This window comes from Ranitomeya imitator, chromosome 4 (assembly GCF_032444005.1).
Source record: "Ranitomeya imitator isolate aRanImi1 chromosome 4, aRanImi1.pri, whole genome shotgun sequence".
NCBI classification, from domain to species: Eukaryota; Metazoa; Chordata; class Amphibia; order Anura; family Dendrobatidae; genus Ranitomeya; species Ranitomeya imitator.
Window position 1 is genome coordinate 662,134,229 of NC_091285.1, and position 25,841 is coordinate 662,160,069.

The 25,841-nt window shown below is 46.0% G+C and overlaps 2 protein-coding genes across 5 annotated transcripts in view; both read right to left on the minus strand.

Moving 5' to 3' along the window:
* SLC44A2 (solute carrier family 44 member 2 (CTL2 blood group)) overlaps positions 1-25,841 on the minus strand; it is a 1,192,885-nt gene that overhangs the window by 260,418 nt on the left and 906,626 nt on the right. The gene's annotated exons all lie outside the window — the stretch shown is intronic.
* PDE4A (phosphodiesterase 4A) overlaps positions 1-25,841 on the minus strand; it is a 357,662-nt gene that overhangs the window by 91,624 nt on the left and 240,197 nt on the right. The window contains exon 1 of one of the 3 annotated variants that reach the window (XM_069767106.1): positions 24,308-24,541. The exons of the other annotated variants lie outside the window; for them this stretch is intronic. Within the exon in view, the coding sequence (XP_069623207.1) occupies positions 24,308-24,405 (98 nt within the window). The 5' untranslated portion in view covers positions 24,406-24,541. Of the gene's footprint in view, positions 1-24,307; positions 24,542-25,841 lie in introns of those variants that run through there. 3 annotated transcript variants of the gene reach the window in all.

The window sequence follows — 25,841 nt, forward strand, 5'->3', positions numbered from 1 at the left end:
AGAATCCTGAAAGGCAAACCCACGTTCATCTGCAGCGACATCTCTCTACTAGGCTGGTTTACCATTCTGGATTCTAGGAAAGCTGTGTGACAACTCTGCATCTGTGACTTTGTTGGTTGTCACCCAGCTTTTCCTGAATGCTGAACGGCAGAAAACATTAATTTTCTCTCCTTCGCAGTTGCAATCGGCGGTTTCTTTACTGGAAAGCGGACGGTAATCCTGGCGGCAGATTGCTGGGGATAAAGGCGCACGGTCTCCGGGGTTTTTTTCCACGCACTTGCCATTTGGGAAATGAGATCAGTCACCCCTCGCTCCGGGGCTGTGGGGAGGAGCGCAGCAGCTTTACTAAATGCTGCACATCTGGAGCGGGCGCTCACGTCAATGGGGCAGCTGTGCCGGGAGGGGAGGATTAGGGCGAGAGAAGGGGGACAAAGGTTAAAAGAGGGGACAGTCGAGGAATAACAGTGGATTCATTCACTAGATTGATGAGCCAGGGAAATCAGGGCTCCTCTATTACTGGGCAAGTGAGCGACTGCAGCTGGGAGCACGAGGCGGACTACAAATCCCAGCAGCATGTCTATTGCTGCTACAAAGCGGATGTGGAACCAGAAACCCCAGAAGTGGGTCAGCCATTGTTTGTCAGCTGAAGTGGAACTACAAGTCTCAGCACTAGGTCGGCCATTGTTTAATAGCTGATTGTGGAACTACTAGTCCCAGTACAAGGTCAGCCACTGTTCAGTAGATGAAGTGGAACTACAAGTCCCAGCACTATGTCAGCCAGAAGTGGATAAGAAACCACAAGTCACAGTATTACGTCAGGCAGCAATATTTGAGCTGGTGTAGAAGAACCACAAGTCCCAGTGTTTGGTGAATGACCGGTTGGCATCTTGGGTAGAACTACAAGTTCCAGCAATAAATCCATCAACACTGACATGACACTACAGCACATGGAATTATTTGTTTTGACCATTGCCTTGCAGCTGAGCCCCAGCAGCATATTTGATTAGTCACTCCTTAGCAGCTGGTTAGGAACTACAAGTCCCAGCATGTTTCTGTCATTTGTCACTCTGCAGCTGTTGAACGACTACACGTCACAGCTGCTGTGGATCTACAGATCCCAGAATGATATGGTCAGTGACTGCTCGGAAGCGTATGTGGAACTACAACTTCCAGCAGTAACTAAATATGTAGAATTGAGAGTCCTCAGTGGTTGATACCTGTTAATGGCTAACTGAAAAGATGGTAACAGATTGCAAGCTTTCCAGACTACACAGGTCTCTTCATCGGGCAAAGACTAAAAGAAATTCTGAAGAATCACATATTTATACACAACACAGCCCAGAAAAATGCCATAGATAAGACAGGTGACGTGAAGCAGAACTACCACTATGTGAGTGATAAACAGTTATGTCCATGAATATTGGAACAGTTCATAGATAAGGAGTGTGAATGCTTTATTGTCCTCTGATTGGGGTCTGGTTCTGTTATGATGACCCCACAAGGTCTGAGGAGCAAATTCCTTAGTTAATGTAAAAAGACAAATCCATGCGACACATTCATTCCTGCACTGAGACTGTCAAAGGTCGTCATCAGTTTATATTCCCAGACTCTTCTGTCTCTCTGAGATTTGAAGTTACCTTTTAATACAAGTATTTTCATGTCCATAATGTTATGATTGGGGAGACAGAAATGTATTGCCACGGGTAGATCCATTCTTTTTTCTCTTATTGCGTGGCGATGAGAATTCATCCTTGTTCTCAGTTTCTGCCCTGTCTCCCCCACATACAGACCCCCAGAACACTTCCAATATTTATGGACATAACTGTTTATCTCTCTTACATAATGGTAATAAAGCTTCACGTCACCTGTCTTATCTATGGCATTTTTTCTGGGCTGTATTGTGCATTAATATGTGTCTTTTCAGATGTTGTTTTAGTCTATGACTTGGCCACCGTCTGATGTGGAACTACAAGCCCCAGCGTCATTATCTGAAGAGGAACTACAGATCCCGGTACTAGCAGGTACAGTCGCTGTGTCGCAGCTGCTGTAGGACTATAAGTCCCAGCAATATGTCCACAGTCAGTTTGCCAATGACGGGGAACTACAAGTCCCAGCGTTATTACAGTATTCAGTATCTGGCAGCTGGGAGGAACTACAAGTCTCAGCATTCTATGTATAGATACCCATGGCCTGTAGCGACGCTGCCCCTCGCTGAGGCTTTGTTCCTGTGTGTTAGTGTCCCAGCGCAGAGCACATGGCTCCGCTCTCCTGTTCGCTCTGCGCCTGGTAATCTCCGCTGTCAGGGAGCAGATTGCAGCTGATAATTCGACAGATGATCGTCACCCGGGTGGGCGGCTCGGGACGCCGCGCTGACATCACGTATGACAACACACACTAAGCTAAAACCTGAATGAATCCCTCTGACGCCGGCTGTGCGTGAACATCTGGACCAAATCCCTGTAATCTGCCATCAATGGGACCCGACAGCTGCCGGATTAGCAAACGTCCCGGATTATCGGAAGGCCCCACAAAAGTGGATGTAATTTGTACAAATATTCATCCAACTGTGCAGCACTACAGTTCCCCTCCCCCGAGCCCAAAGTGGTTGATAACAGGGAGCAATAGATTGTGTTTAGCTGTGCTGAAAAATATAGGGGAGATTCACCAACTAGAGAACCCGGGGTGTCAGCCATGTCCCTGCGATCAGCGCTAGTGATGGACACTACAGAAAGGGAGAAAATCATTAACCCCTGCACTGAGCAGATTGCAGGGGACTCTGTACAACCATGTGTGACATGTAATACCACAAGTCTCCTCTAGAGGCCTCTGCAAAAGAAAAAAAAAAGGAAACTGCAACTTTTCAGATCTGTAACAATCACGTTGATCAGCTGATTACTAGGAGATCCACAATAGGGAAGCGGTATACTGATGGCACCATATGAAGGCATTTCCACATGTGATCCTGAACTGATCCCGAGTTACATCCTGTATTATACTCCACAGCTGCACTCACTATTCTGCTGGTGCAGTCACTGTGTACATACATTACATTACTGATCCTGAGTTACATCCTGTATTATACCCCAGAGCTGCACTCACTATTCTGCTGGTGCATTCACTGTGTACATACATTACATTATATTACTGATCCTGAGTTACATCCTGTATTATACCCCAGAGCTGCACTCACTATTCTGCTGGTGCAGTCACTGTGTACATAAGTTACATTACTGATCCAGAGTTACATCCTGTATTATACCCCAGAGCTGCACTCACTATTCTGATGGTGCAGTCACTGTGTACATACATTACATTATATTACTGATCCTGAGTTACATCCTGTATTATACCCCAGAGCTGCACTCACTATTCTGCTGGTGCAGTCACTGTGTACATACATTACTGATCCTGTACTGATCCGGAGTTACATCCTGTATTATAACCCAGAGCTGCACTCACTATTCTGTTGGTGCAGTCACTGTGTACATGCATTACATTACTGATCCTGAGTTACATCTTGTATTATACTCCAGAGCTGCACTCACTATTCTGCTGGTGCAGTCACTGTGTACATACATTACATTACTGATCCTGAGTTACATCCTGTATTATACCCCAGAGCTGCACTCACTATTCTGCTGCTGCAGTCACTGTGTACATACATTACATTACTGATCCTGAGTGTTATGGACCTGGTGGTTAGGAGCACCCGGAACGACCTGATGGTTAAACTAACACAGGACAAGCTCTGGGAAGTGGGAGCTCTGCTGACCGCAACCCCTAATCCTATCACACACACTAGAAATAGCCGTGGAGCGTACCTAACTCTGCCTAGACGCCTCTTCACAGCCTAAGAGCTAACTAGCCCTAGAGATAGAAAATAAAGCCTACCTTGCCTCAGAGAAATTCCCCAAAGAAAAAGGCAGCCCCCCACATATATTGACTGTGAGTTAAGATGAAAGTCACAAACACAGAAATGAAACAGGTTTCAGCAAAGGAGGCCAGACTTACTAAACAGACTGAGGATAGGAAAGGTATCTTTGCGGTCAGCACAAAAAACTACAAAGACCACACAGAGTGTGCAAAAAGACCTCCGCACCGACTCACGGTGCGGAGGTGCCACTCTGCATCCCAGAGCTTCCAGCTAGCAAGGCAAAATCATGATAGCAAGCTGGACAAGAAAACAATGAACAAATAATTAACTAGCAGGGACTTAGCTTCTGCTGCAGTAGGCAGGTCACCAGAAAGATCCAAGAGCGAACTGAACCAGTACAAGAACATTGACAGCTGGCATGGAGTAACGATCTGAGTGGAGTTAAATAGAGCAGCCAGCCAAAGAATAAACTAAGTCACCTGTGGAAGGAACCTCAGAAGCAGCAGCTCCACTCACAGCCACCAGAGGGAGTCCATGGACAGAACTCGCCGAAGTACCATTCATGACCACAGGAGGGAGTTCGATAACAGAATTCACAACACCTGAGTTACATCCTGTATTGTACTCCAGAGCTGCACTCACTATTCTGCTGATGCAATCACTGTGTACATACATTACTGATCCTGAGTTACATCCTGTATTATACTCCAGAGCTGCACTCACTATTCTGCTGGTGCAGTCACTGTGTACATACATTACATTACTGATCCTGAGTTACATCTTGTATTATACCCCAGAACTGCACTCACTATTCTGCTGGTGCAGTCACTGTGTACATACATTACATTACTGATCCTGTATTGATCCTGAGTTACATCCTGTATTATACCCCAGAGCTGCACTCACTATTCTGCTGGTGCAGTCACTGTGTACATACATTACATTACTGATCCTGAGTTACATCCTGTATTATACCCCAGAGCTGCACTCACTATTCTGCTGGTGCAATCACTGTGTACATACATTACATTACTGATCCTGAGTTACATCCTGTATTATACCCCAGAGCTGCACTCACTATTCTGCTGGTGCAGTCAATGTGTACATACATTACATTACTGATCCTGAGTTACATCCTGCATTATACCCCAGAGCTGCACTCACTATTCTGCTGGTGCAGTTACTGTGTACATACATTACATTACTGATCCTGAGTTACATCCTGTATTATACTCCAGAGCTGCACTCACTATTCTGCTGGTGCAGTCACTGTGTACACACAGCTCTGCATTGCCCGGCAGGGAGCAAGTTCTGCTCTGAGGTGTCTGTACCTCACATTCTTGGGTTAGAGAATGCATTTTATCAAGAGTAATCAAATGCACAGTGGCCACAAAGTGTCAACGTAGATGAAAGTTGGTGTAACGATTCCCCGTCTTTGGGATGTTGATGATGATGATGATGAAGACTAGTGCGCTTTGCCCCCTCCCCCGGTCTCCATAGTGCTGGGATGTGTATAGAGCACATACATTACTTCACATTGATGAATTATCAGCAGCCTAATAATTAACCGTGTGATAGATTACATCCGACAAATCACAGTGTTGACATAAGGACACGGCGACCTTGTTGTTGTGACGGTCTCCCATGATCTTGCGACGCAGGAAACGGTGAATGTGACGATTGTTTAACTACCAAAATAATTTCAGTCTAGAAACAGAAGTAAAAAAACCAATATAGATCTGACATGTGGTTAATTCAGCCGACCAGAATATACACGTGTGCAAGGGTCTGCCGAGATTGGAACCATAATGTCATAACTGTATGATGAGGATTTAGGAATAATGAGAATTAGAGTACAGCAAAAAGATAGTCCACAATGTCTCCACCAGCAGAATAGTGAGTGCAGCTCTGGGGTATAATACAGGATGTAACTCAGGATCAGTAATGTAATGTATGTACACAGTGATTGCACCAGCAGAATAGTGAGTGCAGCTCTGGGGTATAATACAGGATGTAACTCAGGATCAGTAATGTAATGTACGTACACAGTGACTGCACCAGCAGAATAGTGAGTGCAGCTCTGGGGTATAATACAGGATGTAACTCAGGATCAGTAATGTAATATATGTACTCAGTGACTGCACCAGCAGAATAGTGCGTGCAGCTCTGGAGTATAATACAGGATGTAACTCAGGATCAGTAATGTAATGTACGTACACAGTGACTGCAGCAGCAGAATAGTGAGTGTAGCTCTGGGGTATAATACAGGATGTAACTCAGGATCAGTAATGTAATGTATGTACACAGTGACTGCACCAGCAGAATAGTGAGTGCAGCTCTGGGGTAAAATACAGGATGTAACTCAGGATCAGTACAGGATCAGTAATGTAATGTATGTACACAGTGACTGCACCAGCAGAATAGTGAGTGCAGCTCTGGGGTATAATACAGGATGTAACTCAGGATCAGTAATGTAATGTATGTACTGTTGTGAATTCTGTGGTCAAGCTCCCTCCTGTGGTCATGAGTGGTACTTCGGCTGGTTCTGTCTATGAGCTTCCTTTGGTGGATGTGAGTGGGGCTGCGGCTTCTGAGTTTCCTTCCTCAGGTGACGAGGTTAAGTCGTTAGGTGCTGCTCTATTTAACTCCACCTAGTTCTTTGTTCCTGGCCTCCAGTCAATATTCCAGTGTTGGTCTTGTTCTCTCCTGGATTGTTCTTGTGGCCTGTCTACCCTGCATAAGCTAAGTTTTGCTGGTGTTACTTTTGTTTGCTATTTTTTCTGTCCAGCTTGTTATATTGGTTTTTCTTGCTTGCTGGAAGCTCTGAGACGCAGAGGGAGCACCTCCGTACCGTTAGTCGGTGCGGAGGGTCTTTTTGCGCCCTCTGCGTGGTTATTTGTAGGTTTTTGTGCTGACTGCAAAGCTATCTTTCCTATCCTCGGTCTATTCAGTAAGTCGGGCCTCACTTTGCTAAAATCTATTTCATCTCTGTGTTTGTATTTTCATCTTTACTCACAGTCATTATATGTGGGGGGCTGCCTTTTCCTTTGGGGAATTTCTCTGAGGCAAGGTAGGCTTATCTTTCTATCTCCAGGGCTAGCTAGTTTCTCAGGCTGTGCCCGAGGTGCCTAAAGGCCCCTTCACATTAAGCGACGCTGCAGCGATACCGACAACGATCCGGATCGCTGCAGCGTCGCTGTTTGGTCGCTGGAGAGCTGTCACACAGACCGCTCTCCAGCGACCAACGATGCCGGTAACCAGGGTAAACATCGGGTAACTAAGCGAAGGGCCGTGCTTAGTAACCCGATGTTTACCCTGGTTACCTTCCTAAAAGTAAAAAAAACAAACACTACATACTTACCTACCGCTGTCTGTCCCCGGCGCTCTGCTTCTCTGCACTCCTCCTGTACTGGCTGTGAGCACAGCGGCCGGAAAGCAGAGCGGTGACGTCACCGCTCTGCTTTCCGGCTGACCGACGCTCACAGCCAGTACAGGAGGAGAGCAGAGCACAGCGCTGGAGGACAGACAGCGGTAGGTAAGTATGTACTGTTTGTTTTTTTTTACTTTTAGGAAGGTAACCAGGGTAAACATCGGGTTACTAAGCGCAGCCCTGCGCTTAGTTACCCGATGTTTACCCTGGTTACCAGTGAAGACATCGCTGGATCGGTGTCACACACGCCGATCCAGCGATGTCCACGGGAGATCCAGCTACGAAATAAAGTTCTGGACTTTGTTCAGCGACCAACGATCTCCCAGCAGGGGCCTGATCGTTGGTCGCTGTCACACATAACGATTTTATTAATGATATCGTTGCTATGTCACAAAAAGCAACGATATCGTTAACAATATCGTTATGTGTGAAGGTACCTTAAGTCTGGTCAGGAGCGCTCCACGGCTACCTCTAGTGTGGTATGATCGGATTAGGGATTGCGGTCAGCAGAGTTCCCACGTCTCAGAGCTCGTCCTATGTTATTAGTAAGTTTCAGGTCACCTTGTGTGCTCTTAACCACTAGGTCCATTGTGGTTCTGAATCACCAGTTCATAACAATGTACACAGTGACTGCACCAGCAGAATAGTGAGTGCAGCTCTGGGGTATAATACAGGATGTAACTCAGGATCAGTAATGTAATGTATGTACACAGTGACTGCACCAGCAGAATAGTGAGTGCAGCTCTGGGGTATAATACAGGATGTAACTCAGGATCAGTAATGTAATGTATGTACACAGTGACTGCACCAGCAGAATAGTGAGTGCAGCTCTGGGGTATAATACAGGATGTAACTCAGGATCAGTAATGTAATGCATGTACACAGAGACTGCAGCAGCAGAATAGTGAGTGCAGCTCTGGAGTATAATACAGGATGTAACTCAGGATCAGTAATGTAATGTATGTACACAGTGACTGCACCAGCAGAATAGTGAGTGCAGCTCTGGGGTATAATACAGGATGTAACTCAGGATCAGTAATGTAATGTATGTACACAGTGACTGCACCAGCAGAATAGTGAGTGCAGCTCTGGGGTATAATAATTGGGTATAATGGGGTCACATATAGTCATAGACAAAATTCAAATCTTCAAGGTCCCCAATGTAGAACATATAACAGGGCCTTCAGCTATCTCTGCCCCTTTGGGTTCCATAATCACAGTCAAGACGGGAATCTCCGCCTGCCCAATAGTTACGCCTTTTCCAAAGTTAGACATAGTAAGCTTGAAATAAAACACAAGACAACCAGGTGCCATGTGAAATAATTTCACAATTCGACCATCACTTCAGTTCCATAGTTTCACTGCTCTTACAGTAAAAACACATACATCATAAATCAGCCAGTCTTACCCACTTTGACCAATCAGATGTTTGCGCACATTTCTTACGCCAACTCCCACTTTCACAATGACATGTTCCATCGGGTTGGTTGCCAAATTCAGCTCTACTTTTTCGAAAAGATTTCTTTCCCGTGCCATCGCTCAGACTAGATCATGAGCACCAGATTATTCTGCTCCGCTGCTCTCCTTCGGTGGAAGCACAAATCCCAAATGGCATCCACAGAGCCCAGAAAGGAAGGGTTACCGGGCACCGGCCATACTGCCCCAAAGATAACCGGCCGCGGCAGTCACCCGAGCAGACAACGAGACGGATAATTGGTCTGCGTCAGAGACAAGGGATTTCGAGAGGAGGGAAGAGTCTCAGTGACACAAGAAAATTACGAAGGTAATAGGATTTGCAGGTTGTCCTGTATAAATGTTATAGGATTCCCCTAATCCACCTGTCTCCTCCCGTACAGAAGGGTCCAGGTTAGTGGGGTCCGCAGCTTATTATAAGTTCCCATCACATAACGCTAGAAGTGTCAATCAATATACATTTACCCCGGGGGGTGTCGTACAGACAGCAGCAGCATGGGGAAGTGAAAGTGTTATTTTTAATAGGAGCTTGTGTTTCGGAAATTCACATGAACTCTGGAGCCTTGCGCCATAAAGAGGAATTAAAACAGGAAAAACCGATGTGATGGCGCACAGTCCGGGTGCAGCATAGAGGGGCCGTGCTAAGGCGGTGTTTCATCAGGTTAAGCTAATGTGTACTTAGAAAAAGCATTTGTATGTTAGTGGGAAATGGAAATGATGACCGCGGAAGAAGAGTGAGTTGATGTTGTGGCAGGCAGTGACCTAATCGTGAAATGATATTAGCAAAAAGAAGGGAGGGTGTGATAATGATGCATGGAGAATATATTGATAAAGAGAGGGAAAAAAAAAGATCGACAGGAATAGAAGAGTGTTCTGATCTTGTGGGATACAGTGAGCTACTCATAAAATGAAATAAGGGAGTAAAAGGAAAAGTGGGATAAATACGCAAGGAGAATAAGTCGATACTGAGAGAGGAAAAGTCTTACAGTAGTAGAAGAGTGTGCTAATCATGTGGGATACAGTGACCTACTCATAAAATGAAATAAGTGAAAAAGAAGGAAGCGTGAGATAAAGACGAAAGAAAAGTAAACCTATACAAAGTAGAGAAAAGTCTGACAGCAGCAGATGGGTGTACTGATCTTGAGGAAGACAGTGACCTACTTATGAAATTAGTGAGAAAAATGATTTATGTGATAAAGATGAAAGGAGAAGAAGGGAGAGAACAGGTCACAGAATGATACTAGGTTGAGAAAAGCCTTACAGCAGTAGCAGAGGCTGCTGAATATGCAGGAGGCAGTGACCTACTCACAAATTGAGGTTAAGAGAAAATAAGAAAGCATGGGATAAAAATGCATGGATGGGAACAGATACAATAGGTTAAGTGACAGACTGAAGGTGGAGGAAGCAAAGGCTTACAGAAGCAGAAGAGTGTGTTGATCTTGAGGGATGCAATGACCTAGTCATGGGTTGAGGTTATTGAAAAGAAGAAAACATGTGATAAAGATGCAAGGAGGGGAACAGAGATAAGATGTAGGTCTCAGACTGATCGTGAGTAGAGAAAAATCTTATTAAGGTTGGCCATACACATTAGATTGCTAATCGATGCCTCGGTTGATCCTTCAGCCGGGAGTCTTTTGGGCCGATTCTCTTATACATAGGAGTGCTCATTAGTCCGAGGTGTCCTCTACGGGAGAGCCATTGTAATGTGGTGGTGTGGGGCGGTAGGTGTGGACGAGGTACCCATCTCTTACACCCTGGCACGTTACATGAAGGTGGGGTTCTTGGTTGGGTGTGTGGACATGTGCTACGCCGTTGCAGGCGGCCTGTTACCGATGACTTTGGTTGGCCAGGACCAGATGTTGAGGACTTCAATGAGGGAAACCACCAGTCGAAAATAAACTGTTCACTTAACGATAACTTGGCGGGGATTCCATACAGTAGGTGGCGGGTACACAACTTGATGAACATTTCCTTCACAATGCGGAGCATTTTCACACACAGCATCAATCCCTTCCTCGTTACATCTCCAGTATCATTTTCCTTCACCACAGCCCAGCTCAGCACTAGGGTCCAGTTAGTGAGGGTCCTATTCTCAACCCGCGGTTCTGTGCCTTCTTTTCCCTCAAGAGAACTATGCTGCCAGTATGGCCCTTACTTAGCTTCTCTGCTACTGATGCTCTGGAACTCCCGCCCAGAGTACGCTCTTCGTCTCATGTTCTCTGTCCCGTCTTGGTCCATTACCAGAGTTCAAAGGAAGTCTTCAAATAGAGGCTGGACGGACATCTGTCTGAGATGGCTTAGTGAATCCTACATTGAGCAGGGTGTTGGACAAGATGACCATGGAAGTCCCTTCCAACTCTAATATTCTATGATTCTACTGCTAGGATTCCTCTCCCAGGACTCATCTCTGATTGATCACTCCTTCTTCCTGACGGTTTTCTTTTACTCTGGTTCACGCTAACTGCCGTCCTGGTCTCCTCTCGCTTTGGAACACCAACGTCATGCGGCACTGCTTACTGTCCAGACCTTAGATCTGTTTCAGATGCACACTGGGCCCTATCTGATGTCCTGACAGGAAACAGTCTATGTCCCTTCAGCTTACCCCTCCCACTCTGGGCTAGTTCCAATCATGAACTCTAACTCTTCCTACTGTCGGGCAATACACAAAATTATCACCAATAACAGATAGCACAGTTCACATTATACAATACTCGTGCTCTTCAAGAAGGAATCCATCTAATTACACCATGACTACACTTGTCTGGCAGTGGCTTATCTCCGGGAGACAATACGATCAGCAGTCAAAAATCAGACATGCCAGATCCATATGTTCCCCAGCAATCAATTGTCCGGGGGCTCCCATACACGTTAGACTGTTTGGCCTATGTTAAAGGGGGCTAGTAGAAGAGTTTGCTGATTATGCAGGTGGCAGTAACCTACTTATGAGATGATCTTTGTGAAAAAAGGGAAGCATCTAGTAAGGGTGCAACAAGGAGAACACGGACATGTTGGTTAAAGACTTCTCCACCAAGTGACAAAGTCCTACAGCAGCAGAAGATTGTGCTGAAACCTGCAGGAGGCAGTGACCTTCTCATAATCTAAGGTTAGTGAAAAGAATAAAGCAGGTGATAAAAACGCAAGAAAGAAAATGAAGACAACATTTAGGTAACGTTCACACTAGCGTTATGCTCGTTTGCGTCGGGCGACGCAGCGGCAACGCATGCGTCATGCGCCCCTATATTTAACATGGGGGACGCATGCGTTTTTTTTTGTTGCGTTGTGCGACGCATGCGTCTTTTTTGCCGATAGCGTCGGACCAAGAAAACGCAACAAGTTGCATTTTTCTTGAGTCCAAATTTCGGCAAAAACCGACGCATGCGTCGCTAAACGCGTTTTTGCGTGCGTTTTTGCGTGCGTTGTGAGTTGCGTCGCCAACACAGCGGCGCACAACGCTAGTGTGAACGTAGCCTTAGACAGGCTGATTAAGGGAGACAAAAGTCTCACAGCAGCAGAAGAGTGTGCTGATCTTGCAGGAGGCAGTACGCATGAGATGAGGGTGGAAAACACAAGGAAGCACGTAATGATTTAAGATGGAGAATGGAGACAAGTGGTAGGACGATGAGGAACAGTCGAAGGAGAAAAGGCAGAAGAACAGCAGCACAGAGTATCTAAAGATGAGTGCAATGGTGATATGCTGATAATGTTGTAGGAAGTGACTTGACCACCTGCGATGATGATGTTGTAAGGCTAGAGCTACTTCTGAATAGTCTGGGTTATGATGACGCGAGGAAGGAAATTTGAGATGTAAAGAGAGATAGCTGGTAGAAGGACTTGGGCCCCTAGCAGAGTATTTTTAGGAGAGGAATGTACTGATTGTGTAGGTGGCAGTGACCTATACATTCACGTAGCAAATGTGAGAGTAGCAGCCACTTGTCCTCAGCAGCAGAAATAATAAGTCACAGGCTGAAAGTTAGTAGAAAAATCTAGGTCTCCACAGAACATCTCAGTGGAGGAGTGTGTTGATCTTGTAGGGAAAGTGACCAATCCACTTTTATTCATGAAGACACTGCGGCATCAGATGAGATGGAAATAAGAAAAATATGGAAAGGTGATGTACAGGGAGCTGCGGACCTAGGTACACAGCCAGGATGACGTCTGTTTGTCCCCACCAGGCAGCTGTCACACCCATCGATGGGGACACTTGACGTAAGGTGGGGGACAAAGCTTTCATGGTATAGCTAGGATAGGGAGCAGCAGGCCAACAGAAATTGGCAACCATATCAAAATGTCCTAATCCCATTAGGGGCTTATGTGATAAAGTTGGGGGTCCACTTTTTCAAGGGTCAGCTGCCAAAGGCGGTAAAGAGGGGGTTCATAGAGAAGGTCACCCATTTTTTCAACCTGTCTCTCCTCACACTAACTGGCCAACACAGATGCACAAGGACCACCAAAGAGTCAACAGCTCCGTGCAATATGTGAGGGGTCCTCCATAAGGAAAATAGATATATAAGCAGGCACCTTCTTCAATACACGCATCTAAACAAATTAAATATGTCCAAAACTGCCATGGTTGGTACATGCGCCATGTTTTTCCATGTACTGGGCCACTTTTCTTCTGCACCCCTTCTAATGCCTGTAGTCTTTACAGGAATTGCCCCCCAAGTCTATATCTCAATAAAGAGAGGGGTTAATGGGGATAAATGAGGAAATTCCTAGTCCGAGGGAGGACTTAATGCAAAGGACCCTATAAGTAGAGTGTAGACAAAAAATTGGAGTTCCCTCATTTATCTCAATTCCTAGGGCACCTTGCATGGACCACACATGCTTATTAACGTCCCCGATTGACCCCACTGATGTTGGAGCACTAGAATATGCGATGGATCCTGAAAAGGAAGGATTTCCCTGTAGGGCATGTCTATTCGAATGGATGGGGTGGGCTGCAGTTCTGTGCACATCCAGATGGTCAGGGGAGCACTGTGGTTCCCTTCATTCATAGGATCGGTGTGGATCCCATATGACCCAAAAAAGCAATATATATGGGCACGTAAAGTGTGATAGTGGCTATGTCCTAAATATGACTCAGGACAGGCTGCATATCAGAAAGTTTCACCCATCCTAATTGCTACCCATCTATAATAATAATCTTTATTTTTATATAGCGCTAACATATTCCGCAGCACCCATCTGAAATATTGTAGGGTCCCTTTAATTCACGCATACACTCCCGCATGGTAAATCCTAAGAAACGAGCAAAATAAGCAGCTGCAATAAGAATCCAGGGAAACTACAATTTCCCAACTTCCTACACAGATTTGAGTGAAGGCCACCGGCGGCGCCCCGCCACAACAAGAGGACATCTAACATTCCTGCCGGAACCCATGATCGAGGTTAAAGAGCGATAGTCGTTTTTTATTTTTATTTCATATATCAATAGTACACATGAAATTAAACAACTTTGTAATATATCTTATCAGAGAAATCGGCTTCTTTCTCTGCCAAAATTGATCGGTAATTATCACAATTCTCAGTTCTGAGGTAAAATCTGTATTCAGGGAAGACAGACTTCCCCTTTACTGAGAGAGAACTGTATCCATAGCAACTGCCATCTCTTATCTCAGTAATGGGGAAGTCTGTCTTCGCCGAATACAGATTTTTACCTCAGAATTGAGAATTTTGATAACGGCCGATCAATTTTGGCAGAGAAAGAAGCCGATTTCTCTGATAAGATATATTACAAAGTTGTTTATTTTCATGTGTACTATTGATTTATGAAATAAAAATTAAAACGACGGTCAGGTTTCCGAGATAATTCGTTTATAGCTCTATAGACGGTGCACAGGTTTTCGTCACGAATGCTCCCGACACTTGGAGATGGGTCCAAGAACTGCAGACTCTGGAACAATCATTTAGTTGCAGAGTCACCCAAGCTTCATAGAAACGTATGGCCCCGGCTTTCTCCACCCATTGACTCCTTGTGGACGGACCCATCTGTTTTATTAACCCTGTTGTCCACGTGTAGGAGCTTTGTGATCAGTGAGGAGTAGAGGAGAGTAGGGGCCGCACATTTCTTGGGTGACTCTGTGACTAAAAGCTATTTCTATAGTTTCCAAATATGGCTGCTATAACTTAGAGGTCCGGTTAGAAGAGGTTGGGGGCACAACTGGCCGGTCCCCTTTGTTTTTGGTGTGTGCACTCGAATGTACGACACTTCTGTCGGGTAAAGGCTTCCCGGACGCTTTACTCCCTCCCGCTTTTAATCAATATATATTGTCAAATGTCCTTTGTGGCCATCGATCGGCTACATCATGAGCTTTAATTAGGGCACATTGCTAGGAAGGTAGACACAGGCGGTACATAGCCATGTGGCAATGCTTGAGAGCCGGCTTACTTCTTCTAGAAGAGCGAATAAGCAGAACTTACTTTCCCTAGGAATCCTGGCGGTCTCCACAAGGTGGTCAAGAACAGGGTTGGACATGAACTGTCAATATACTACTACATTTCTTCTTCAATGGCGGATGAAAGTAAAAGGAGCAGCTGATTTTGGCCTCGGAATCATGTGATGACGGAACATTCTAACAAGGTTCCGTCATAATAAAGGATAGATCACTGATGGGTACTGGAGGATCACTAATCGTCTTACATGGGGAGTTCCTTTCATAAAACCATTAAAGGGAATCTGTTACCAGTGTATTATAGGGGCAGAAACTCTAATTTCAGTGATGTATCTGTTATTGGGCCGTTTGCTGCAGTTTTGATAAAATCATAGTTTTATCTATTACAGATATAGCAGTTCTCTAAATGCTAAGCTGTGTATAACTCCACTCACAAGCCTGAATGGCTGCTTTGTGTGTACACTGTGCATAGGCAGAAAGCTGCCAATCAACGGTGGGAAAGGGGTTATACAGAGCTCATACATATGGAAGAATACATGGCAGCAGGTTTACTAGATTGTTTGTGATAATCTCCTGCTCATAAAACACTGATTTTGTCAAAACTGAAGTAAGCAGCCCAGCAAGTTACACATCGCTGAAATTAGTCAGTCACTCAATGATTTTGGGGAATTTTTTGGCTTTGGTAATTTGAAAAAAAAAAATATATATATATATATATATTTATATATAATAATAATTAATAAATTATTATTATATAATAATAATTAAGTGCTGTGAGGGGTTAACAGCTAATTTGTGGTTCATTTGTGGACAACCATAGAGCGGTTGGGAGGTTGTTCACCTTATCTCCACCCAAGGGAGTGGTGTGGCGCTTAAATAGCTGGCCTCCAGCTATGTGAGGAGAGAGGAACTCCAGGAAAGTATTAATCCTGCAGCTCAACTGAACCAGGAGGTTTTGCTAACCCTGAGTGGATCCCCGAAACTGCAGAGACTGAGATACCATACTGTTTTGTCTTCTTATATTGCCCGGATGGCTGTCATTTTTTGGTTCACGTTGGTTTATGCTGCATAAAGAATAAACCAACGGGCAATTTAGAGAGACAGTGTACCCGTGTCCACCTCAGTACGTAGCCGAGGGAGCCAAATATATATATATATATATATATATATATATATATATATATATATATATATATATATATATATATATATATATATATATATATATATATATATACACACACATACACACATGCACACAGTACAGACCAAAAGTTTGGACACACCTTCTCAATTAAACATTTTTCTGTATTCTCATGACTATGAAAATTGTAAGTTCACACTGAAGGCATCACAACTATGAATTAACACATGTGGAATTATATACTTAAGACATATTTTCAGTTGTTTCACACTTTTTTTTATGTTCTAGGTTCTTCTAAGTAGCCACCTTTTGCTTTGATGACTGCTTTTCACACTCTTGGCATTCTCTTGATGAACTTCAAGAGGTAGTCACCGGGAATGGTCTTCCAACAATCTTGAAGGAGTTCCCAGAGATGCTTAGCACTTGTTGGTCCTTTTGCCTTCACTCTGCGGTCCAGCTCACCCCAAACCATCTCGATTGGGTTCAGGTCTGGTGACTGTGGAGGCCAGGTCATCTGGCGTAGCACCCCATCACTCTCCTTCTTGGTCACATAGCCCTTACACAGCCTGGAGGTGTGTTTGGGGTCATTGTCCTGTTGAAAATAAATGATGGTCCAACTAAACGCAAACCGGATGGAATAGCATGCCGCTGCAAGATGCTGTGGTAGCCATGCTGGTTCAGTATGCCTTCAATTTTGAATAAATCCCCAGTGTCACCAGCAAAGCACCCCCACACCATCACACCTCCTCCTCCATGCTTCACGGTGGGAACCAGGCATGTAGAGTTCATCCGTTCACCTTTTCTGCGTCGCACAAAAACACAGTGGTTGGAACCAAAGATCTCAAATTTGGACTCATCAGACCAAAGCACAGATTTCCACTGGTCTAATGTCCATTCCTTGTGTTCTTTAGCCCAAACAAGTCTCTTCTGCTTGTTGCCTGTCCTTAGCAGTGGTTTCCTAGCAGCTATTTTACCATGAAGGCCTGCTGCACAAAGTCTCCTCTTAACAGTTGTTGTAGAGATGTGTCTGCTGCTAGAACTCTGTGTCACATTGACCTGGTCTCTAATCTGAGCTGCTGTTAACCTGCGATTTCTGAGGCTGGTGACTCGGATAAACTTATCCTCAGAAGCAGAGGTGACTCTTGGTCTTCCTTTCCTGGGGCGGTCCTCATGTGAGCCAGTTTCTTTGTAGCGCTTGATGGTTTTTGCAACTGCACTTGGGGACACTTTCAAAGTTTTCCTAATTTTTCTGACTGACTGACCTTAATTTCTTAAAGTAATGATGGCCACTCGTTTTTCTTAGCTGCTTTTTTCTTGCCATAATACAAATTCTAACAGTCTATTCAGTAGGATTATCAGCTGTGTATCCACCAGACTTCTGCACAACACAACTGATGGTCCCAACCCCATTTATAAGGCAAGAAAACCCACTTATTAAACCTGACAGGGCACACCTGTGAAGTGAAAACCATTCCCGGTGACTACCTCTTGAAGGTCATCAAGAGAATGCCAAGAGTGTGCAAAGCAGTCATCAAAAGCAAAAGGTGGCTACTTTGAAGAACCTAGAATGTAAGACGTACTTTCAATTGTTTCACAATTTTTTGTTAAGTATATAATTCCACATGTGTTAATTCATAGTTTTGATGCCTTCAGTGTGAATGTACAATTTTCATAGTCATGAAAATACAGAAAAATCTTTAAATGAGGTGTGTCCAAACTTTTGGTCTGTACTGTGTGTGTATATTATATATATATATATATATATATATATATATATATATATATATATATATATATATATATATATATATATATATATATATACACACACACACATACAACAAGGTAAATCATCTAATTTTGTATAATTATTTTGATGGCTGTAGTGACTGGTAGAGGAACAGATTCTGCGTTGGAGCTGCGTACGTTATTTTAATCGGTCATTTACCCTTTCTGCACAATAGAGTTTTATAAAATCTCAATTATGTCCTTGTGTCTGAGCCAGACATGATAAAACAATTAACTATGTCCAAGGCTGGTGTAAAAATAACACTTCTATCTCACACATTTCTCCGTCCTAATATACAGGAGGAGAGGATTGTTTATTATATGCTAGTAATATCCTATTACACAGACGTCTCTGTATTAGAGCGCAGGCCGTACACGCTGGTATTTACTTTATTTTTACATATGAGATATGGTGACGGTGTGGAGACATCCCGCAGGTGTTAGGAGATGGACATACTGCCCGCGTTCCCCATGAAGACATGAGTACTGTTATGATGCATAGTGTGTATGGCTGTAGTATAATGTGAATTGTGATATATACGTTATTAGTGACGGTGTTGTAGTTTGCCCGACAGTAGGGAGAGTTAATGATTGGGACTAGCCCACAGTGGGAGGGGAGACAGTTTCTTGTCAGGATATCAGAAGTAAAAAGTGTTTATTTTTGACTGGTGGTCTCCCTCATTGAAGTCCTCAACATCTGGTCCTGGCCAATCAAAGTAATCGGTAACATGCGGCCTACAAAGGTGTAACGCCCCATAACACAAGTCCACACGCCCAGCCAGGACCCCCCACCTTCATATAACATGCCGGGGTGTAAGACAGGTACCTCGCCCACGGCTACCGCCCCGCGCCATGTTACACACTCACTGAGGGAACTGGCCACGCAAAAATACTCCCCATTATTTACTCACTGTATTTTAGCATGAAGAGATTTGAAAGACTAACATGTGACTGACCCGCATTGCATTCTGTAACCGTGGAAACACATCGGTCTGTATAGGAGCTGTATACACAAAACGGTTGTTGATTTTTATAGAAAAAAAAAATGGATGAAAGTGAATGTACATCCTTCACGGGCAAGCATAAAACAGGTAAACACAATATTATTCATTCTGCGTCTAAAAATGGATTAGAGATGACCACTGCAAGCAAACAACCAAGTATCAGTAATTTTACTGGATTTGTTTCATAGGTGATCGTTGCGTGTGTACAGGGATCGCATCTGATGAAAAGATGGCGCCATCCTACAACTGCTTTCAGTCAGAATAATGATGGGATCTTCTGCAAGTCTATATACCGGGCAATGGTGTGAGCCATGTGATAGTGGGGGCACAAGTCACAACTAGGGTTGAGCGAAACGGATCGTTCATTTTCAAAAGTCGCCGACTTTTGTCAAAGTCGGGTTTCATGAAACCCGACCCGATCCCTGTGTGGGGTCGGCCATGCGGTACGCGACTTTCGCGCCAAAGTCGCGTTTCGTATGACGCGCTTGGCGCCATTTTTTCAGCCAATGAATGAGCGTGGGCAGAGTGATGACATAGGTCTTAGGGGCGTGGACCCCTATCGTCATCTTGTCGCTTGTGCGCTGTAGCGATTTGAAATGTGTAACACCAGCTTGAGAGAGCGAAAAAAAAATAAAAATTCCCATTGACTTTGCATTGGGTTTCGTGTTTCGGTCGTTCCCCGACTTTTCGCCATAATCGGCCGATTTCACTCGACTCGACTTTTGAGATAGTCGGGTTTCACGAAACCCGACTCGACCCTAAAAAAGTAAAAGTCGCTCAACCCTAGTCACAACCACCTCGACCATCAGATCAATGGACATCTACACATCGTAGTACCCGGGGCAAACAACAAACTACAACTCCCACCATGAGGTAGATGATAGGATCACTTGTACTATGTCAGGTAAGGCTAAAATGTTCAGATTATCCTGCACCCCGAGTGTCAGCGTCATTCTCCTGCACCCCGAGTGTCAGCGTCATTCTCCTGCACCCCGAGTGTCAGCGTCATTCTCCTGCACCCAGAGTGTCAGCGTCATTCTCCTGCACCCAGAGTGTCAGCGTCATTCTCCTGCACCCAGAGTGTCAGCGTCATTCTCCTGCACCCAGAGTGTCAGCGTCATTCTCCTGCACCCAGAGTGTCAGCGTCATTCTCCTGCACCCAGAGTGTCAGCGTCATTCTCCTGCACGCAGAGTGTCAGCGTCATTCTCCTGCACCCAGAGTGTCAGCGTCATTCTCCTGCACCCAGAGTGTCAGCGTCATTCTCCTGCACCCAGAGTGTCAGCGTCATTCTCCTGCACCCCGAGTGTCAGCGTCATTCTCCTGCACCCCGAGTGTCAGCGTCATTCTCCTGCACCCCGAGTGTCAGCGTCATTCTCCTGCACCCAGAGTGTCAGCGTCATTCTCCTGCACCCAGAGTGTCAGCGTCATTCTCCTGCACCCAGAGTGTCAGCGTCATTCTCCTGCACCCAGAGTGTCAGCGTCATTCTCCTGCACCCAGAGTGTCAGCGTCATTCTCCTGCACCCAGAGTGTCAGCGTCATTCTCCTGCACCCAGAGTGTCAGCGTCATTCTCCTGCACCCAGAGTGTCAGCGTCATTCTCCTGCACCCAGAGTGTCAGCGTCATTCTCCTGCACCCAGAGTGTCAGCGTCATTCTCCTGCACCCAGAGTGTCAGCGTCATTCTCCTGCACCCAGAGTGTCAGCGTCATTCTCCTGCACCCAGAGTGTCAGCGTCATTCTCCTGCACCCAGAGTGTCAGCGTCATTCTCCTGCACCCAGAGTGTCAGCGTCATTCTCCTGCACCCAGAGTGTCAGCGTCATTCTCCTGCACCCAGAGTGTCAGCGTCATTCTCCTGCACCCAGAGTGTCAGCGTCATTCTCCTGCACCCAGAGTGTCAGCGTCATTCTCCTGCACCCAGAGTGTCAGCGTCATTCTCCTGCACCCAGAGTGTCAGCGTCATTCTCCTGCACCCAGAGTGTCAGCGTCATTCTCCTGCACCCAGAGTGTCAGCGTCATTCTCCTGCACCCAGAGTGTCAGCGTCATTCTCCTGCACCCAGAGTGTCAGCGTCATTCTCCTGCACCCAGAGTGTCAGCGTCATTCTCCTGCACCCAGAGTGTCAGCGTCATTCTCCTGCACCCAGAGTGTCAGCGTCATTCTCCTGCACCCAGAGTGTCAGCGTCATTCTCCTGCACCCAGAGTGTCAGCGTCATTCTCCTGCACCCAGAGTGTCAGCGTCATTCTCCTGCACCCAGAGTGTCAGCGTCATTCTCCTGCACCCAGAGTGTCAGCGTCATTCTCCTGCACCCAGAGTGTCAGCGTCATTCTCCTGCACCCAGAGTGTCAGCGTCATTCTCCTGCACCCAGAGTGTCAGCGTCATTCTCCTGCACCCAGAGTGTCAGCGTCATTCTCCTGCACCCAGAGTGTCAGCGTCATTCTCCTGCACCCAGAGTGTCAGCGTCATTCTCCTGCACCCAGAGTGTCAGCGTCATTCTCCTGCACCCAGAGTGTCAGCGTCATTCTCCTGCACCCAGAGTGTCAGCGTCATTCTCCTGCACCCAGAGTGTCAGCGTCATTCTCCTGCACCCAGAGTGTCAGCGTCATTCTCCTGCACCCAGAGTGTCAGCGTCATTCTCCTGCACCCAGAGTGTCAGCGTCATTCTCCTGCACCCAGAGTGTCAGCGTCATTCTCCTGCACCCAGAGTGTCAGCGTCATTCTCCTGCACCAGGAGTGTCAGCGTCATTCTCCTGCACCAGGAGTGTCAGCTTCATTCTTCTGTACCCCGAGTGTCAGCGTCATTCTTCTACACCCCGAGTGTCAGCGTCATTCTTCTACACCCCGAGTGTCAGCGTCATTCTTCTACACCCCGAGTGTCAGCGTCATTCTTCTGCACCCCGAGTGTCAGCGTCATTCTCCTGCACCCAGAGTGTCAGCGTCATTCTCCTGCACCCAGAGTGTCAGCGTCATTCTCCTGCACCCAGAGTGTCAGCGTCATTCTCCTGCACCCAGAGTGTCAGCGTCATTCTCCTGCACCCAGAGTGTCAGCGTCATTCTCCTGCACCCAGAGTGTCAGCGTCATTCTCCTGCACCCAGAGTGTCAGCGTCATTCTCCTGCACCCAGAGTGTCAGCGTCATTCTCCTGCACCCAGAGTGTCAGCGTCATTCTCCTGCACCCAGAGTGTCAGCGTCATTCTCCTGCACCCAGAGTGTCAGCGTCATTCTCCTGCACCCAGAGTGTCAGCGTCATTCTCCTGCACCCAGAGTGTCAGCGTCATTCTCCTGCACCCAGAGTGTCAGCGTCATTCTCCTGCACCCAGAGTGTCAGCGTCATTCTCCTGCACCCAGAGTGTCAGCGTCATTCTCCTGCACCCAGAGTGTCAGCGTCATTCTCCTGCACCCAGAGTGTCAGCGTCATTCTCCTGCACCCAGAGTGTCAGCGTCATTCTCCTGCACCCAGAGTGTCAGCGTCATTCTCCTGCACCCAGAGTGTCAGCGTCATTCTCCTGCACCCGGAGTGTCAGCGTCATTCTCCTGCACCAGGAGTGTCAGCGTCATTCTCCTGCACCAGGAGTGTCAGCTTCATTCTTCTGTACCCCGAGTGTCAGCGTCATTCTTCTACACCCCGAGTGTCAGCGTCATTCTTCTACACCCCGAGTGTCAGCGTCATTCTTCTACACCCCGAGTGTCAGCGTCATTCTTCTGTACCCCGAGTGTCAGCGTCATTCTTCTGTACCCCGAGTGTCAGCGTCATTCTTCTGTACCCCGAGTGTCAGCGTCATTCTCCTGTACCCCGAGTGTCAGCGTCATTCTCCTGTACCCCGAGTATCAGCGTCATTCTCCTGTACCCCGAATATCAGCATCATTCTTCTGTACCCCGAGTGTCAGCGTCATTCTCCTGCACCCCGAGTGTCAGCGTCATTCTCCTGTACCCCGAGTATCAGCGTCATTCTCCTGTACCCCGAATATCAGCATCATTCTTCTGTACCCCGAGTGTCAGCGTCATTCTTCTGTACCCCGAATATCAGCGTCATTCTCCTGTACCCCGAGTGTCAGCGTCATTCTTCTGTACCCCGAGTGTCAACAACATTCTTCTGTACCCTGAGTGTCAGCGACATTCTTCTGTACCCTGAGTGTCAGCGTCATTCTTCTGTACCCCGAGTATCAGCGTCATTCTCCTGTACCCCGAGTGTTAGCGTCAATCTCCTGTACCCCGAGTGTCAGCGTCATTCTCCTGTACCCCGAGTGTTAGCGTCAATCTCCTGTACCCCGAGTGTCAGCGTCATTCTCCTGTACCCCGAGTGTTAGCAACATTGTTGTGGGACCCCGAATTCAGACTCCATATAATCTTCTGCACGACAGTCCTCTCCACTGCTCTCTGTTATCAGCCACACATCACATTGTGTATGTATACAGTGCCCACCCGTGCCGATCCTGGCTTCTGTACACACAGGGGTCGCCAGGAGAGCGGTGTGTACGTCTGTGGGTGCGAGGAGCGTATAAATATCCGTGCCCGGGTTTCCTTCCACAGGACACCTGTATAAGCAGGGCTGAGCCAGGAGCCTAATCCCTGTGCATATACCGTCCTGCCGCCACGGCGTGGACACAGCACACATACGTGTCCCTGCAGTAACTACGAGACGGGGTTAACCCTTTGCGTACCCCGCATTCTAACCTCCTCATGGGACACGTCTCGTCAGCTCCCTTTACTAGAGTGTCAGCTCTTCAGGCCGGAGAGGCCGCATTTAACAGCACTGTCACACCGTCCGAGTTCCGCTTTAAATTTCTCGATTGGACGCATAAATTCACCTGAGGACCCCCTAATTAACCCACTAATGAACATGAATAAGGAGGTGGCGCCACTTATCCTCACGTATCTGATGGCAGATTAGATATGGGGTATTGGTAAGGATCAGAGGGGTCAGGTGGCACCTTACTGGGATCAGGGAGGTACACAAGAAATCCTAAATCTGGAGTCATCCCAGGTCGTAGCAGAGGCAAGTCCTGGTTATAACGGACGGAGCAGCTGGGATGGGAAACGTATCATTATACTGGAGACACCAGATCCACCCAGTCTGTTCCTATGCCACCTGCTGGGACGAGCGCGCCGACCCGGTGTCCCAGTATAATCTCGCTCATTGCGGGACGGTTTTGCGGAAGCGACTACGCTCCGGACTAGGTTGGTGCCAACGGCAGGACTAACCTGACAGATTTCATCAGTCGATGCTTCTTGATGTCCTCCTCGCTGAAGGAAAAATGCATCCTGGGAACCCGCAGGGTACCCCGGCTTGTGGAGGGCATAAGGTGTATGAGGGTCCTCCGCGGCGCTACTGAAGTTTAGAGAGAGAATTAAAGTCCTTTCGTCTGCAGTAGCACAGAGAGAAGTGGCAGCGAGCGAGCGTCCTGGCAGTGCGAGGCGTGCTCAGAGCGCACACACACACACACGGATCGTGCACACCCCCTCTGGCCAGCAGGGGCTACAAGTCCTGGAAACGGATTACGCTCAGGGCGTCGGTCCCATTACATAAGAGGGTTACTCTGCACCAGTTAACCCCGTCGCTACGAGGCGAGGACTGCGCGTCAGCCTGGAGGGGGTCATAAAGAAAAAAAGAAGTGACCCCCGGAATATCCGAGAACAGCGAGAAATCAGAAGCATTTTACTACTTGTCTTACAAATGTCCAAAAATGTATTAAAAGGCGTCCGATTACCGGATTTGGCGCCACGGTCATCAGTTTTGGGTTTCTATCCCTAACCGGGTAAACCAGAGTGATCATTTTTTTTTGCAACACCCTTCGCCCCGGAGGGGAAGAAAGTTTGCTGACTAATTAAAAAGTCGTAAATCATAAATCTGACAGGAAAAAAAAAAAAAAAAAAAAAAAAAAAAAAAAAAATCACACTTCTCAAAATCCTGTGCACAGGGGAGCAGAAAAGGACAAGAAGAAAAGGATTAAAAAAAGACAAAATAAAAAAAAATAAAAAAAACAATGAGGAACCCCCACAGTCACTAGAACATCAGAAGCCTAAAAAAATGTGCATTTTTTTTCTTAATTTTTTTTTTAAGATTTAGAAAGTTTTTTTTTTTGTTTTGGTGATCATTTTTTTTTTTTTTTTTTATTCCCAAATTTTATACCAAATTTAGTAAATTAAATTCCAGTCATTCTCTATTGGGTTCAGAATGTTTTTTTTTTTTAAAGATGTGTGTTTTTCAGCCAAATAGTTCTAGGTAAAAAAAAAAAAAAAAAAACTTAAAAAAACAAAACAAAAACAACAACTGAGAATGAACATACCCTTAGGCAAGGTTCACACCATATACTCTCTGATGTGTATTACTGAAGATCGGCTTAAAAAGGAATGTCAAAAACTCATGCTTGAACGACTCCATGGGCTATAGTCAGACGCTCAAAAAAAAAAATTCTCAAAAAAATAATGAACACTTTAAAAACTCTTCCCATTAATTTCTATGAGAAATCCATTTTTTTTACCTTTTTTTTTTTTAGAATATTTTTTTTTTCTGAAGTGGTTTTGATTTATTTTTACGGCACAAAAAAATTGCTCCAGGAGAAAAAAATAAAAAACAAAAACCCAGCTTCTCCTGAAATGTTTTCCTCTTGGATTTGTTTGGACTCAGTGATTCGTTTTAGGGCTAGGTTCACACAAAGTCTCCTCCTGTTAGACCCTAGCGATCCGCAGGAATCCTGACAGTTTATTGCCTGCAGCGCCACCACAGGATTACTAG